General features: G+C 42.5%; 1 protein-coding gene across 6 annotated transcripts; it reads right to left on the reverse strand.

Annotated features, from left to right (window-relative positions):
• Window positions 1-1,997: 1,997 nt before the first annotated feature.
• Window positions 1,998-11,848, reverse strand: Cbln2 (cerebellin 2 precursor). Of its 6 annotated transcripts, none has more exons than XM_013511355.1 (5): window positions 11,429-11,848; window positions 10,874-10,918; window positions 9,252-9,786; window positions 6,231-6,350; window positions 1,998-5,955 (listed from the first exon to the last, which is right to left on the reverse strand). In XM_013511355.1, the coding sequence occupies exons 3-5, from the start codon at window positions 9,606-9,608 to the stop codon at window positions 5,758-5,760; spliced, it is 675 nt and encodes a 224-aa protein (XP_013366809.1). In that variant the 5' UTR covers window positions 9,609-9,786; window positions 10,874-10,918; window positions 11,429-11,848; the 3' UTR covers window positions 1,998-5,757. The 6 variants fall into 6 exon arrangements, with proteins under 6 accessions (XP_013366809.1, XP_005373116.1, XP_005373118.1 ...); XM_005373059.2 differs by having other exon boundaries at window positions 10,663-10,918; XM_005373061.1 differs by lacking the exon at window positions 10,874-10,918 and having other exon boundaries at window positions 11,468-11,848.
• Window positions 11,849-16,113: the final 4,265 nt, after the last annotated feature.

Genomic DNA, 16,113 nt, shown 5'->3' on the forward strand with positions numbered 1-16,113 from the left:
AAGAGAATTTGTCAATTTTTTAATTAATTTAGCTATACTTTAGACATTTTTATGATATCCTTAAATCAGTTTCATGATAATGATTAATGCAGAATCACAATAAGTGCTTATTTTCTATAAAGTCAAGGAAACAATAAGATGCCTTATGTCCTAAGAATACTTTGAAGGCATGAATGATAGGTACAAGTATTTGTAGATGAATAAAGTTGGATTATAGAGACATAAGCAAAATAAGACTTCTCACATTCAGGAGTGTTGCCAACAATCTTGCATCTTGGTATATTTGGCAACCTGAAGTGAAGTCCAATGAAGAAATCAGTATTCTGAGGAAGGGGAGGAAACAATAAGTTAAGGCACTGCTAGTCAGAATGCAGGACTGGTAGTAGCTCATTAATAAGGTACTTCCATTTGTTCTGAAGGGCTCCAGTGCGATGCAGCATTCTAACCCTGGGGAGTCTGCTGCAGGCATTAGGAAGAGGGAGCGAAGATTTTTTTTTCCAAATTAAGTTGTCAAAGAGCTCATTTACACTACACAGTGAGTGTATGTGGGCGAGCTGATGAAGATGATGATTTATGAAGCTATAGACACTTAAGTGATTTCACTGATGGAAATCCTCAGCAAAACCCACTTAGGAAGATGAAAGAGAACTTCTGTTATCTGCAGGAGGTAAAATTAGGTAGCTTTTCCCCCCACAAATTTCAAGTTACCCTACTGAGTTTGGAAATATAAGGAAAGTTCATTTACTTAAGATTCATATTTTAGTGTAATGTTTTTATACAGACTCACATACATGGCAATTTTTGCAGTTTATATTCATCAGATCTTGACAAGACTTTGGCATGCCTCTTTCCTACCGAAGAGGAAAGGGCTACTAGTATTGAATCTGTCCATCCGCAGCTGGAGATATAGCTCAGCATCACAGGCGCCTGCCTGGCAAGCACACGGTCCTGAGTTTGATTCCCCATACCAAAAAGAAAAAGAAAAAAGATAAATGAACCTGTTCAGTCATATCACAGACAGCTGTATAACAGGGCAACATCTAAAATATTTTTTAAAACGAATGGCAGGCGGGGCTGGGGATTTAGCTCAGCGGCAAAAGCGCCTGCCTGGCATGCCCAAGGTCATGAGTTCGGTTCCCGGTACCGGAGAAAAACAAAAAAAAAAAAAGAAAAGAAAAGAATGGCAGCCCTGCAACTGAAAACAGCAAATATGCTTTTCTTGGTAAATTTCATCTCTGAAAATTAGGTCTTGAATGGTTTCCAAATACAAAAACACACTTGACTAATGACTGTGGCCAACTTCAGCAAACTTCATAGTGGATCAGAGAAAAAGTTATAGATTAGAGTAAATCAGTAAAACCAATATTGAAATTGTATACTAACTCAATACATTTGGTGTGCTTGCTCTTTAAATGCCAAGAAAAGTAACTTTAAGAATTTCATGAAATTTACAAGCTTTGTTCTTAAATTTTAAAATAGATTCATAATATCAAATTTTGGTGGCAAAGTGCCAGTTTTGGAAATCGAATATCAATGACAGGTAAATTTCCAAATAAAGAAACAGGGTAAAACTCATTGCAGTTCTACAGTTAATCTCTTGGTATATTTTTTACAAGTGTTTATATAAAGTGCGTGTTGACCGTTTGGAATGATTCAATGCAACCTGCTTCTATGATTCCCCATGTATTTACACCATCGTATAAGTAACGCAAAGGGGCTTTTCCTCATGTACACGTATGCTTTAGACCATTACATACATCTTATGATCTAGAAATATAAACAAATGTGAACTATTTTATTCACAATAACATTATCTTATTGCAACATTTGTAGTCTTACAAAAGATTCCAAAATATGGTCACACAAATTCACAGAACATTTTTTTTGTTCCCTTTGCTGCAACTCAAATGTGACTGAGCAACCCTTGCTTTTATTTTGCTTATAGAAAGTGACACATCAAATTTTCCTTTCACATATTCCTAGATTTCAGGAGAGTATAACCAATGCATGTATTTTTATTATATTACCATGTTTAAAGATCAGGTATATATGTCAAATGTACTCACAGGCAAACAATATATACATAATAGTTACTAAATATATAACCACTATAATTTACTTGATATCAAAATAATGCCACAATATTAAATATTCAGCAAAGGTTTTATTTAACTTTGTGTATATTTTCTAGTTCTTCTGATGCTTGATATAACTTGGTTTAGCTAAAATTTTTTAAATAAGTAAATGTATAAAATCTCTATAGAGTTCCATGAATTCATGCTAATATTCAATAGGTTTGTATCACTGTTACTCTGAGTAGCCGTACTCTGTAAAAACATAGATAATTTCACTTATACATGAACACATATATCAAAAATACTGGGATGCAAAAAAGCTTAGGAATTATAGATGGGAAACACAGTTTCTCAAGATTTAAAGTTAAGTCATCCAGGTTGTATTTCAAATTAGAATATATTTTAAGTTAAGAAAATTGTATTGCTTTAAAAGCATTTACAATTTAGTGCAGCTAACACTAATCAACTAAAACCACTTAGTATTCAAGTGCCATAATATTACTTACATTAATAATATTATCTTTGTTACTTATGTCAAAAATGTTACAGTTGTATATTTTTATATAATATTGGCAGAATATATTGGCACACAAAGGTGAGCAGGAACCAGAAAAGGTGAATAACACAACTGAGAGTGGAATTAAATAGAAAAATGTATGGAATGTGATATGATCATCATTGCTAAAAATCAAATTAAGAGAAAATCCAATATAGTACAACAGTTTTAACAGTCTGTTGAGGAATATGGAAATTTACTTTCATGTAAAATTGCCCTCCTGTCAGATATTCATTTTAAATGATTCTCATAAACTGCATGTTGAAAAACCTGGTTTTTCTTTATTTATTTATTTTTATTTTTTTTTTTTTTCGGAAACATCCCCCCTGCCTGAATCAGGCCTCATTATTGCAGGGCTTCCAATTTTCAGAGCATTTCACAGGTCCTCACAAGGGCTCTGTGATGCGGGCTGACTGAGTGGCCCTTGCTGTTCAGGGAGGAAAACCGAGATTGGAGCTAGGATTGCTGAGCTGGGCCTCAGAAGGATACAGACGCTTTCTCTCATCCAATTAAAGAGAATACATCTCAACATTTGGTCTGACCTATATATTTTCATAGCCCATACCAAGGAGCTTTGTCTCTCTCACAGACCCTGAGCCAAACACAGCCTTGGCAGACGCTGCCGTGGATGGTAAACAGCTTCAGAGACACTGTCAGTAGCTTCTACTTAATGTAGTTTTTGGCATCCATGTCAGAGCAGATAAGAGAAAAGGATAAGAGAATGACAAGGATGAAGTTTTTTTCTACTATAAAATAAACTCCTGAAATATATTTAGATTGGCCAATTTAACATCATTTATTAGATAGTATAACTTAATAATCTGTATGCAGTACCAGTATAAAAAGGAACAAATATGTGTACTAAACATTATTAAGGGATAAAAATAACAAACAGTCATGTATCTTTCAATTTCTGAGGTGCCATTAGTTTCAACCAATGAGATTATCGGTATGTTTTAAATTGAACATAAAGTAAAGGAAATTAAAGAAAGAGCATTAAAATAACTAAGAGCAGTAAGTCAGTGCACACATACTCCTGCTGCCCTGTTACCAGCAGTGTTCCCTGTCTGAAGTGCAGCTCCTAACACAGAGCCAACATCACACACGTGTTTTCTGCTTGACTTCTTCCCACACAAAATATAACAGCATTTAACTCAAATTAAATTCTGCATCCTACTATGGTCTTCTTTGAAGTACAGTGAAATTAAAGCCTTTAAACAATCTATTTTCTCATTTACAGAGCCCCACTGCATTCACTATTTAACAATGAAACCTAAAGCCTCCTCATCCTCACATACAATTTGGAGACCACTCGTGCTGTTGCAAATGTTGGTCTCTTTTATATTACTCACACTGATTGAAATGTTGGATTGGAGCTGATACCATGTCCAAAGCGTGATAGAAGCAGACTCCTCGCCTATAAAATGTTCTGTTCTGTCTTTGTCACTTATCTCCCCCAAAGCTCCTCGTTTGAAAAATATGTTCAGTATAAATTAAATGTGTCTACGTGTGCGGTTTCCAGCAACACCCACTGCAGCATCTGCACACATGGGTGTGTGTTTGTGTGTGTGCCTTTCAAAGAGACACAGCAAGGATTTGACATCCCCAAGTCCCTGATATTTCATCATTATTCTGAGAGCTGGGAGACGATGTGCAGGGATCAGAGAAAGTCAGACATCAAACCCATTTATTCTGAATCTTAAATTATGAGCTTTTATCATCAATATTTTGGTTACATTGTTACACAAAGGACAAATTAACATCTGGTTTGAGGTCTCATCTTTGATTGCTTTGGGATTGCTGACATGTCCTTGGCGTAGGAAACCTATACCAATCAACTCTCAGCCGAGTCTTAATAACACTGTTATACAAGGTGCAAAATAATAGGGATTTGCAAAACCACTCCTGGGCGCCTCAGCCAATATCTTAACCACTGTGACTTCCAGTTGGCTTCTTGCCAGATGCTCCCTGGCAAGTGTCAACACTTCCCTTTCCATGGTAGATCAAAGGAAGAGCCACGGAAGAGGGGCTGGTCCTGTTTGCTTTTACACTCTTGATCACTGTGCGCTGCTCACTTAGAGGTGGATCCAAATAAAGTAAAACGCACGGTAGAAAAACTGTTTAGGGAATTTGACCATCAGAGCTTCAGCTCCTACATAATTCAGGCCCACCCAGGAATGCCAAGTTCTTAAGGGATTCCAGAGTGTAAATTTAAAAAACTAAATAAATAAAATCCAGGTTGCAGTTCTAAAGGTGCAGCTGAGACTCTTGGAGTGAGTAAGCAGAATTGTCCATTTGCTATTGTTACTCTGACAAATACTTTTTGCTTGATTTGGTCTCATCCAAAGCAAAACATACAGATTTTGTTTTGTTTAATCTCATCCATGAACTCAACACACATTTTTTTCTCCAATACCCCGGCGTGAAAATTCAAAGCGCGGCTGAGGGGAGACAGCCTAGCATGGAAAGGAAAGTAAACTTCTGGAGGAAAAAAAAAAAAACCCACAAACAATGCAAAACAAAAGTTGCAGTCCAATCGTGCAAATTTGCTTCTCCGGATAAAGCACTTCTTGACAGATTCACAATGGCCTCATCCCCCTCCCAAATCCTCCCATTTACCCAGGGGAAAAATACAGAATGAAAGTGAAGCCATTCCTTTTCTTAAGGCTATACAGACACACAGAACACATGTCAAGGACTTTCCAGCAGGTGCTTCCTTGCTTGGCTCTTGCTGTGAGCCCTGACTGCAGCCTGGAGTCCCTCCTGGGATCCTGGGCTCTCTTGCCTTGGGATAATGACACAACGTACAAACAAAAAAAAGGTAAGTTGATGGTCCCAACAATAAAATCCAATATTGACTTTACAATCACAGGTACAAATTGCTCGAATCAATAATTTCATTTCTCCTTAAGACCTTGTGGTCTAAAACTAATTAGAGGCCAGGTTCCCGAGGAATTGTCAATATTCAAAGAAAATACTGGAGATTCAGAAGGAATCACTCTTCTACTGCAACAGTCTGACGGAAGTTGGAACCAGGTTGTCCTATTCTGGCAAGTTCGGGGTATTATGAAGGGTGGATTCCTGGATCCAGATTGCAACTTCCCCAACCATCCGGGGGCTCTGTGTCTATAAAGGAAAAACCAAGAAGCCCGAGAATGTGGAGTATTTCCAGCCCCCCATGAGGTTGCCCCTCTCCAGTTTGAGGTGCACTTTGTCTTCCCTTTCCATGAGCAGCAGGACACCGTTGCTGGCTGCTTCTCTGGTTACATCCTGGTCTCCTGCAAATGCTGAAATCACTGGGTAGCCGTTTTGCATTAAACTGACCTAAAATGCAGAGGGGAAAGCTCAGCAGGCCATAAAGCATCCCACACCCACATGCTGTTTCCTTCTTCTCCAATCACCCTAGTCCACCCTCCCCGCCTTTCCCTTAGCATCCACACTAGCGGCCCACAAAAGGGACTCTTGGCTGCCTCAGAGCCAAAGGGCCCTGGGGAGCCCAGCTCCCTGGCTCCTCAGCCTCACAGACCAAGCAGTTGAGCCATCAGCAACGGAAGATTCTGAACGAGACCTGAAAGGGCCCAGTCCTCAAAGCTACCCACCTGGATAGTTTGTCTGTTATACACTTTGACCACGTGGAAGCTGAAGCTATAGATCCCTTTTCGCGGTGCTACAAATATACTGGAGGCAAGATCAAAATGGTTGCCAATATTTACTAACACCTGAAAGAGAAGAGGGAATACAACACTCACACAGCAAGCCCTGCTTGGCCTCCATTTGAGTCACTCTCAGATAACCGCTGACATCAGTTTCTTTATTAGTATGGAGCAGCCGCTATCACCAAGTCAGCCTCCTCCACCTTCCCAGGAAGGAAGAAGTGCTGAAGTTAAACCATCATACAGCAGGGATGGATTTCACAGGTACTCTAATGGGTGATAATTCATAAAGAATTTTAAATATACTTTATTTACATATTCAAAGAGGAGATACAAAGTTTCCGAGTTGGAGGTCAGGGCACTGAGAAAGGAAGGGCAGACAGGAAACTCAGTAAACAAACTATAAATTAGGTCTATTTCTGAAGTCTGTGGATTGCAGGGACTTCAACACGTATGATGCTCTGACAACCAGTGTTCATACTGAATGGAGACAGAAAGGGCTGAGGAGCAAAAGACAGTTTAAGAAGGTCACTTCTGAAAGACTTAGCTCAGGGCCTGTCCTCATGTGCTGCAGGAAAGCACAGCCTCTGTGACACTTTGTCTTCAGTGCTTCTGAGTCCCTGACAATGATAGTAGGTGCTCAATAATGGTGAGTGAAACTGTTTTATCAATAAACACTGGGTGCCTTGGTTTATCCTCTCTCTGTCCTCTGGGAAGTGTGTTCACTCTCTTAACTGAGGTATGGTGCAAATAAGCAAATAAACTTGAATAATACACAGAACTGAAATGGTAGACTGGACACCATTAGCTCCCACTAAAGAGATCCTACATGCAAGAATAATGACAGACTGAGTCAATGGACAGGGGACCTGCTGTTGGGGTTCCCCCAGTAATAGAAGGGTTAGAGTGTGATAATGTTATAAGCAGAACTTGAAGAGTGGCAAGTTCCCCTATATGATACAAATCCCTCTCAGGTATTCCAGACAAAATCTGACCCCCTGATCTGGATTCTGCCCCTGTTGTTCCTCATATACAAATCAAATTCAGTTGAAATAAGGAACCGGCCCATTGTTGTTCTTGGTTTTTAATACAAGCAGCCAGGAACAACATCAAAACCCTGTATTTGAGATCCTGTCATCTGCTCATCGGATAAACTTAAACCAGATACCTTTTGCTGTTACTTGTTATGTACTCATTATAAATGAATAACATGCAACTCCCAAAGGAACTTGAACACGAATTGCTGCCCACAACAGCTGTGGACATGACTTGTGGAAAACACAAGTTCCCTCGTCTTGGACCAGACCTGGCTCTTAGCACCACTTGAGCCACTCAAGGGTAGGGCTTCTGCAAACAGCTCTATGGTTGGAGACAAAATGCTTTAAGCTGCCTGTTCTCAGCCTCCCAATGCTATGCTATGTCTCCCTCTCAATAATTCTGAGAAGAAAAAAGGATTCTCCACTGAAGCTCTTGAAGCTACTGCCTCTTCTCTTAACCTGCAGTCCTCCACCTCAATTTTAAATTCTGCAAGTTGGTACATTCAGGGCCTTGTTACAGATGGAAGAACACCAAGCCAGCCCCTGAAAAGTGGGTCTCAGGCACTCCCTAACTGGGAGCCAGGCAAGCACTTTAATCTACCCTGCCACAATTTGCTAATCTATAAAATTAAAATCCTAGTGCTATGCATCCCACACTTTATCAGAGTTTTCTTGACACCCAGCTGAAATGTGGATGTGAAAGTGTGGTGAACAACATCTGTAAGACACTGTAAATATAATGACACTATAAAGATGGTCCATCAAGAAGAACTTATTAATAGAGTACATAAATTCCAAATGCCTATTTCATGGTCTTCACTAGGAAATAACTAGAATAGTGTTTTTATGTCTTGTAAATAAAAGCATACTAAAGAAACCCCCCACCTGCATACATACACGAACACAACCCATCACATAGACGATCCTTAAGGATTTTTAAAAATGAAGACACTGGCCTAGGACATGGCAAGGCTGTGTCTGCTGGCGCTCAAGGGCTGCTTAGCACAGAAGGCAAAGTCAGGAAGTACGTTCACTAAGACCACAAACGCTGTCTGTGACTGCCCAGGACTCCATTTTGTAGGAAGCCCTTTGGCAAAAGAATTAGCCGATTATCCAAGGTCTGGAATCGTGTTTTGAAATTGCTTCTAAAAAATAATACAAACCAAAGTTGGGAGGGGTGCACACAGAAAGGCCAGGACCTTCAAACACAGAGTACAGACAGCTCTGAGAAAAGAATTAGGAAGGCTTGACTTGGGCTCTGACTTCTGCTTTGAACCAAGTGGCAGAAGTTAAGTAGCGCAAAGTGACTTTGGCCCCAGCTCTTTAATTATACAGCTGCACTAAAAATCCGTATAGACTATATGTGCATATTATATTTCATTTACTACACACTATTTATACAACCAGGTTATCTTGTTTTATTTTTATACAACCATCTCCGCTGTTTTCCCCACACTTATTTTTCTCTAAAATAAACATTCTTTCTCCTGTACAGCCTGCAAAATGAGCGACAGTTCCACACTGTTTGCATCTGGACTGGGCCCTTCAGAGGGTTCCCGTTCTGAAGGATTGCACACATGCTTGGCCTTTATTTTGGCCACCTGAGTGACTGCAGATAATCAGCCACAAACACGCCCCACAACCATCCCACCCGATGAAAGAAACCCGCTGGAATATGTTTTAAATCTTGGCTTTACAAGAGATTTAGAAAGTTGAGGGTTCTCAATAATCCAAGTGAACTGACAGAGTAAAGATTAAAAACAAGGAGGAAAAGGAAAGGGGAAACGGGAGGACAGGATAGTAGGAAAAAGATGAATGGAAGCACAGGGCAGGGAAGAAAGAAGTCTGGAACTCCTCTCGGAAGAAGCGGACCCAAGCAGGAACGCTGGCCCCGCCCCTGCTCCCGGGCGGGTGGCAGCAGGCCGCGTACCTGGTCGAAGTAGATGGTCATGGTGCGGTTGCTCATCTCCGACGGCTCGTGGTTGGTGCTGCGCGTGGCGGAGAAAGCCACCTTGGCGCTGCCAGAGCGCACGGAGATGCCCAAGGAGGAAGTGACCGCGCCGTCCGCCGAGGGGCTGGAGTCGCACACCACCAGGCACTTGCCCTCCAGCACGATGGGCTCCGTATCGTTCTGCGCCCGCACGGGGTAGCAGGCGGGCAGCAGCAGCAGCAGCAAGGCCAGCGCCGCCCCCAGACAGGAGCCGCAGTCAGCCGGCTCCCGCAGCGCCCCCCGGCGCCGGGGCATGGCCAACCGCCGCCCACTGACGCCCCTGCCCGGCGTTGGCATCTGGGCTGGGGGGCGGCTGGGCTGGGGGCGGGAGCAGCCGGGACGGGAGCAGTTGGCGCAGGAGAAGCGCCAAAGGGCGCGCAGGAACGCGCTGCGCGGGAGTGGCTTCCTCCGGGCTGGGCACCCCTCTTTGATGGTCAGGGTCAGGGAGCTCCTCAGGAGGAAGGCGCCAGCAGACCTGTCAGGGCACAGAACCCACATCCTTAGACAGAGAGGTGAAGGTGGGGAGAGGAGCAGAGGGGAGCAGCTGCCCGAGGGTTTGGGACCCCTTTCGGATGGCCATCCCCTAGGTCCACCGCCACATCGACCCCCAGTTTAACACAACAGCTCAGGAGAAAAGCCAGGGCGCGCCAAAGAGAGCGTCCGGGAAGGCTGGGGAGGCGCGCTCAGGGGCGCAGGAGCGGGAGATCCCCCCATTCTGCAAGACCTCGGCCCAGGGTCCGACCCTGCAGACAGCTTCGACGCCACCTCGTACCCACTGGGCCAAAGGTGGACAGGTGTAAGACACAGGCAAAGGAAAAAAGAAAGTGGCTTCATCTCAGTGGCATCTTCCTGAAAGCCACACCGGGACCCAAAAAAATCCTTTTCCTGCCTTCTCGTCCGCCCTCTATTTTCCACCAGGAGGTGTTTTTAAAAGCGGTCTATTTAGTAACAAAATAAATAAATAATCTATTTCCACCCACAGAACAAACCCCAGAAAGCTCTTTCTTTGGGAGAATGGGATTAAGGGTGGGAGAGACAGCCTGAGATGCACTTAGCACTGAAAGCACACACCCAGCTCCCCGCAGCCGCTAGCCAGCCCCCTTGGAGAGACTCCTCAGGTTCCCTCGCCGAGGACGGAAGCCAGCAACCAGAATCCCAGGCTTCCCTTGTTCTCCAGCTATTGTTGCTGCACCCGCGCCCCCTCCTCCCGGGCTGGGAGGCAGCCCTGTGGGGGTCTCTAACTTACGCGCCCCTGGACACTTCCGCCCTGTCCCTTTTTCTCGCACTACACCAGCCAGGTCATGCTAACACCCAGCAGAGAAACAAGAAGCCAGAAAGCCTGCCCCCTCACCGCCTCCAGCCGAGCAGCAACTCTTCCACCGCTCTTTCCAAGAAGAGGGAAGTTCTTCCTCAATATGTCTGCTGTCCTCCGTCCAGGCACAAAGGGATCAGGGGTTCGTCTTCCCGCCCTCCTCCCCTAGAACGCACTCGTGCCTGTCCTGATTAAAGTATACGCAAGCCCAACGCGAGGATCCCGGAGGGCAGGGTCCGTGTTTGGTTACCTGGAACGTCCATGACCAGCGAGCGCCGCGCCCCGCGAAGTTGTTCTGCTCAAAGAAAATGAGGCGAGCAGGAGCTGGCGGGCGGAGGACTCGGAGCGCGACCCTTCTCCCGCGCGCGGCCAATAACCGCGCCGCCCCGCCCTGCCGCTTTCCCGCGCCGGCCTGCGACCGCTCCGGGTGCGCACCACACCCGCTCGGGGCCCCGGGCTCCCCGCGACCCGCAAAGCACGGAGCCCCGCTCCGCTTCCCGCAGCGCGATCGCCGGGCGCCTCTGACCCGAACGCTGCACGCGGGACGCTGAGCGAGCTCGGAGCCCGGAGCTGCCCCGCGCGCAGCCCGCGGTCGCCCTGCGCCTCGGCTCCTGCCCCCCGCGCCCCGGGCGCTCGGCTCTGCGTCCCGACCCCTCCGTCCCGGCCTCTCCTGCAGGCTCCGGAGAGCACAGCCGGTCGCTGTCACCATCGCGCTAGGGACTCCGCGCATCTCTCTCTCCGCGACTCAGAACTCCCTCCCCCGCAACCCCCACGGCACCCCGCACCGCCCAAGTCCGGTTCTCACCCAAACACCCCGTGCGAAATCCTTTTTAAAATTAGGCACCCTCAAAAGCGCCAGCGGCGTCTCTTCTTTTTGATTCTTTCTTTTCTTTTCCAAATTCTTTCCAAGTCTTACTCTTGAATGGCGTGACCACTTTCATAATTAAAGGAAAGAAAAAAAGTCAAAGGAAAAAAAAATGGGTACAGCGAGAAAGCTTGGGGGATTTAATGGTTTAAAGGCTGTGGCTCCAGTATTTCCAGTTTGAGAATTATCAGGTTTTGGCAAGAATTAAAGAGGCGCCTCCCGCCCGGGTTTACGAGTCTGCTCCTCTGAACCTCGGGGCTCTCGGAGCGCTTTGGCTCCAAGCTTATTTATTAAAACGCCGGCTCCGAGCTCTAAAGACCTGGGGAGACACACTGGGTTTCTGAGCGAGCGGCACCCTCAGCGCAGGCGAGAAGCGCAAGCACGGACGTGGGGCGCCACCTACGGGCGCTGGAGCCTCCCTGCCGCAGGCTGAGGCCGTGGGGACCCGGCAGAAGCGTGGGCGAGGCCCGAGGAAGAGGATCAGGCAGGCTGGTGCTCTTCTTCCATCACCAGAGCAGTGCTGGCCTCTGCAAAAATGCAGAAACAATAAATACTACCACCCTTTCCAGCTTCCTTCGTGCCTTTGCCTGTAACAAAAAGAAACGTACTCCTCATTGCGTTCTTCAGATCCTCACTTCTAAAGAATAACTGCCCAGCTACTAAATGATGCAGAGTTTTCATCCTCTACGCGAGATTTGCATACGCCACAGGGCTGTAGTCCATACGAGCCTCCAACAAGACAAGGCAATACAGTATTTAAGTGTGCACTATCTTTATAATTTGAGTTTTAAATGCATCCTTTTAAAAATACTTTGGGGGGCTGGGGGTTTCGCTCAGCAGCACAGCGCCTGCCTGGCAAGCTCAAGGTCGTGAGTTCAATTCCCGGTACCGGAAAAAAAAAAAAAAAAAAAAACACGAAAAAAAGTACTTTGGCTTGCATAGTGTGCTTTTTCTGATAGGAGGATCAAAAAATAAACCCTCAGCCAGCCAATGTAGTCCACCAGAATAGAGCGTACGAATTTCTTATGCTTCTAGACTGTGCACCTAGCATTCCTTCCTTTGAAGATTTCAATAGTGTGCTGGTTCCACTCTTAAGAAGCGTGTCTCTTAGGAAGGCAGTGTTAGGCCTTTTTCATTGCCTCTCTCACTGTCGTTCCCTCCACTTAGAACACAACTGTAAGGCACTCCAATTTCACCCGGTACACCTGGCATGGCTGAGAGAGAGGCGCGGTAGGAGGGAGAATGGTGACTCAGCGCTAGGTGAGTCAATAGTTCTTAGTGGTGCGAGAAAGTGATCCGAGTCCGATGCGTTCTACAAAACTGTACAAGCTACCAAAGAACTCCAAAATATGTCATCCTCAACTGTAGTCACTGAAATTAAACATTCCACTTCATTGTTTTTGCATCATGCTGATCATACATACCAGGCTTCGCCAGCAAGCTTTCCACAGCCATTGTAGGCCGTCACATTTTACTGTCATTTTGGTGAGGTTAACACTGTGGAATTAGGACGTTCCTAATTATAGGTACATTATTCCAATAGTGCATCAGTTTGATAGTGTCTTTTTATCAAAAGGCATACAACTCTATCATGACATCATGAACAGTACTAATTTAAGTGGAAACCAAATAACACAGGATATTAAGCCTACAAAAATATGTACACATATACAATTAGAGCAATTTGGGGATGCTAATTAAGTAGCAATACCTTTCACATGTACAGGTGGTTTAAATAGCAGCTCTATTAGTCAACTTTCTTAAATACTGTGCTATAACATTTCTTTTGACTAATATAAATGTAAACATTCAAGAATCAAATTATTATCCTCACTTCTGGAAGCTAAAAAATATTTTCTGTGTGGCAAAATATGTTTGAAAAACCTAGTAAAAACAAACTTTTAACCCATATAATGAACAAGATAGTGGAATGGAATAAATAAGGATTAGCATATGGTGTAAAAATAGGTTGAGTTTAAATTTAAGCTTGAGATAATTTTTAGAAGGAAGTTAGTAATAATGAAAGGCATCAGGTTGACAGAGATATTGATTGTTTGCTAATTAATTAGTTTTTCTGTATATAAGAGGATACTTCGATAGAATTTTAGCTGGTAGAATGTTCAGAAAAAAAATAAGACTATAACTAAGATTTAAAATATTTCCAGTTACCTCAGAGCTTTTTCTGTTTCTTTTGTGTTATTAGTAATTGTTGCTATAAATAGAACATTAGTAGTAGACTGTTAGCTGTGGGGACATCCCTGCAGCGGATAGTGACAATGTCAGCCATCTGCTGATGTGTTATGTACATGTACCAAGGCCCCACGGTGAATGTAATCAATTACGTACAGCAAACACGTGGGAACAAAAATTTAAAAATCAAACAAATACATAAATATGCATGTCTGTATTTCTTAGGGAAATGAAAACAATGCAGTACCTGTTAACGTAAAGAGGTAAAACAATGAAAGCACAAATTCTCAAAGTTACTTGGGTAATTTTTATCTGAAACAGTAGTAAAACCTGTCAAATTTTAAAAATTGGCTAACTCAATCAGTGTTCAATAAGCCAAGAAAAGTTCATCATATAAGCAACTGGTTTCTATGCATTGACTGAAATTAATAAAAGTTATGACACCTAACCAAATCAGCTAACCTAATCTGCTGACTCAGTTAAAAGCCCAGACTGGCTGCACTGAGGTCAATTATGGCTGTTTACATCCCAGAGTCAAACTACACTGAGCAAATAACTACTGCGTTCAAGAGCATATTGAACTATTTCCACAGACCATATGCCATGTATTTTTAGGCCGCACATTTCAACATTTAATAAATATTCTTTAAAAACATGATTTTAAAGTTTGCTTTTATTTGCAAAGTGGCAAAATAGAGACCAATAGTTGACCACAATGTAATGCTGCTTCTCAAATACTGTACAATGGGCAGATTATATCATAAGAAGATGCTTTGTAATTCTGTTAGAATGCTTTTCTGATCCTTAAAACAAATAAGTCTGAGTCTGCCTGAAAGTAAATATTAGGGCTTCTGAGACTGTGAGACAAATGTATTGAAAAGATACAAAGTAATCTATTTGTTTATTCATCCAACATCCCATGTTATTTACTTCTTAATAAAGAATATTTCAAAATTTGTATACAAGGGAAATTAATAGCCTCGGGGACTTCTAATATCTCAGTACTTCTGATATCTCAGTACACATAAGCACTACTGTTTAGGAAACAAACAATTGATCTTCATTCTTTTGAGCTGTGTCTCAGTGCTCTATGCAATCTCAATATTTAATTTCTTCTATTTTATGGTAGGAAATGCCTCAATTGTTTTTACTAAATTGGCTCAAATGTTTAATGATAGACATTTCAACCCATCAAAATCAATAGAATTACAAGGAAGGGTGCCATATGCCAATTTTATTTCTTAAGAATGATAGACATTGTGTGATGAAACTTTACAAACTTTTTTACTTAAGAAATGAATTCTATTCGTACAGATGAGAGTAGAAAATCAAGATATAGTTAAGTATTTTCTAAATTTTTATTTATATGCTTTCTTTTATAATGCAATTGTGAGGCTTTCCTTTCTTTTTCATTTTTTAAAAATTTTATTTTATGGAAAAACTGAAAAGCAAATTTTCATAACAAAAGTACTAGGAGATTAACAATAGTTACTATATTACATGTTGTTATCTCTAAGATGTGGGTATAAAAATTTCTCCAATCAATATCAGCACAAACCTTCCATTTTAATGAACTAAGAGACACTAATAGTGTAGCTGACTTGCATTTATTCCCTTTTCCCTACCGTCCTTTCCCCTTTCACCTATCCTAGTTCATTTCTCCTGTTGAAAAGTTTCATCCTATTTAACAATATCTATTGTAAATTTTAGAACTTATTTATTCTTTTAGTTTCTCATACCAAGGAGACAATACGATGTTTACACATGAGAGCATGATTTATTTCACTTATGAGTATGGTCTCAAGTGGTATCCATTTACCTATAAAAGTCTCCAGTTTATTCTTCCTTATGGCTGAGTAGTACTCCATCATATAAAAACACCACATCTTTTTTATCCATTACTCAGTTGATGGGTATTTGGGTTATTTCCCAGATTTAGCTATTAAAAATTGTGCTGCTAAAAAAAATGGGTGCAAATATATCACTGCACTATGATGTTTCTAATTCTTCTGGGAATATACCCAGAAAGGGAATAACTGGATGGAATAGGACCTCTAATCCTAATTCTTCAAGGAATCTCCACATTGATTTCCTCAGTGATTGTATCACTCTACCCTTGCACCAACAGTGGAGAAGGATTCCTTTCTCCCTACAGCCCCTCCAGAATTGCTATTGGTTGATTTCTTGGTGATAGCCATTCTTTTAGGGGTGAGATAGAATCTCAGTATTGTTTTAATTTGCATCTCTGGAATGATCAGTGATGCTGAACATTTCTTCATATTTATGTGCCATTTGTTTTCTTCATCTGAGAAGTGCATATGCATCTCAGATCTCCATGATTGATTGGGTCTTTGAATTTGGTAGGATCTGAGTTTTTTCAATTCTTTATATGTCCTAGATAGAAATTCTTTCTCTGAGGAAAATTGGCTACATTT

Source organism: Chinchilla lanigera, unplaced genomic scaffold (assembly GCF_000276665.1).
Source record: "Chinchilla lanigera isolate Chin_1 unplaced genomic scaffold, ChiLan1.0 scaffold00001, whole genome shotgun sequence".
Lineage (NCBI taxonomy): Eukaryota > Metazoa > Chordata > Mammalia > Rodentia > Chinchillidae > Chinchilla > Chinchilla lanigera.

Excerpts from the sequence above, each read along its gene's own strand:
- Cbln2 (XM_005373061.1), bottom strand. The coding sequence starts at position 9,608 with ATGCCAACGCCGGGCAGGGGCGTCAGTGGGCGGCGGTTGGCCATGCCC. Across the intron at positions 6,351-9,251 it reads TGACCATCTACTTCGACCAG|GTGTTAGTAAATATTGGCAA; the intron begins GTACGCGGCCTG and ends CTTCTCTTTCAG. Across the intron at positions 5,956-6,230 it reads ATAACAGACAAACTATCCAG|GTCAGTTTAATGCAAAACGG; the intron begins GTGGGTAGCTTT and ends TCTGCATTTTAG.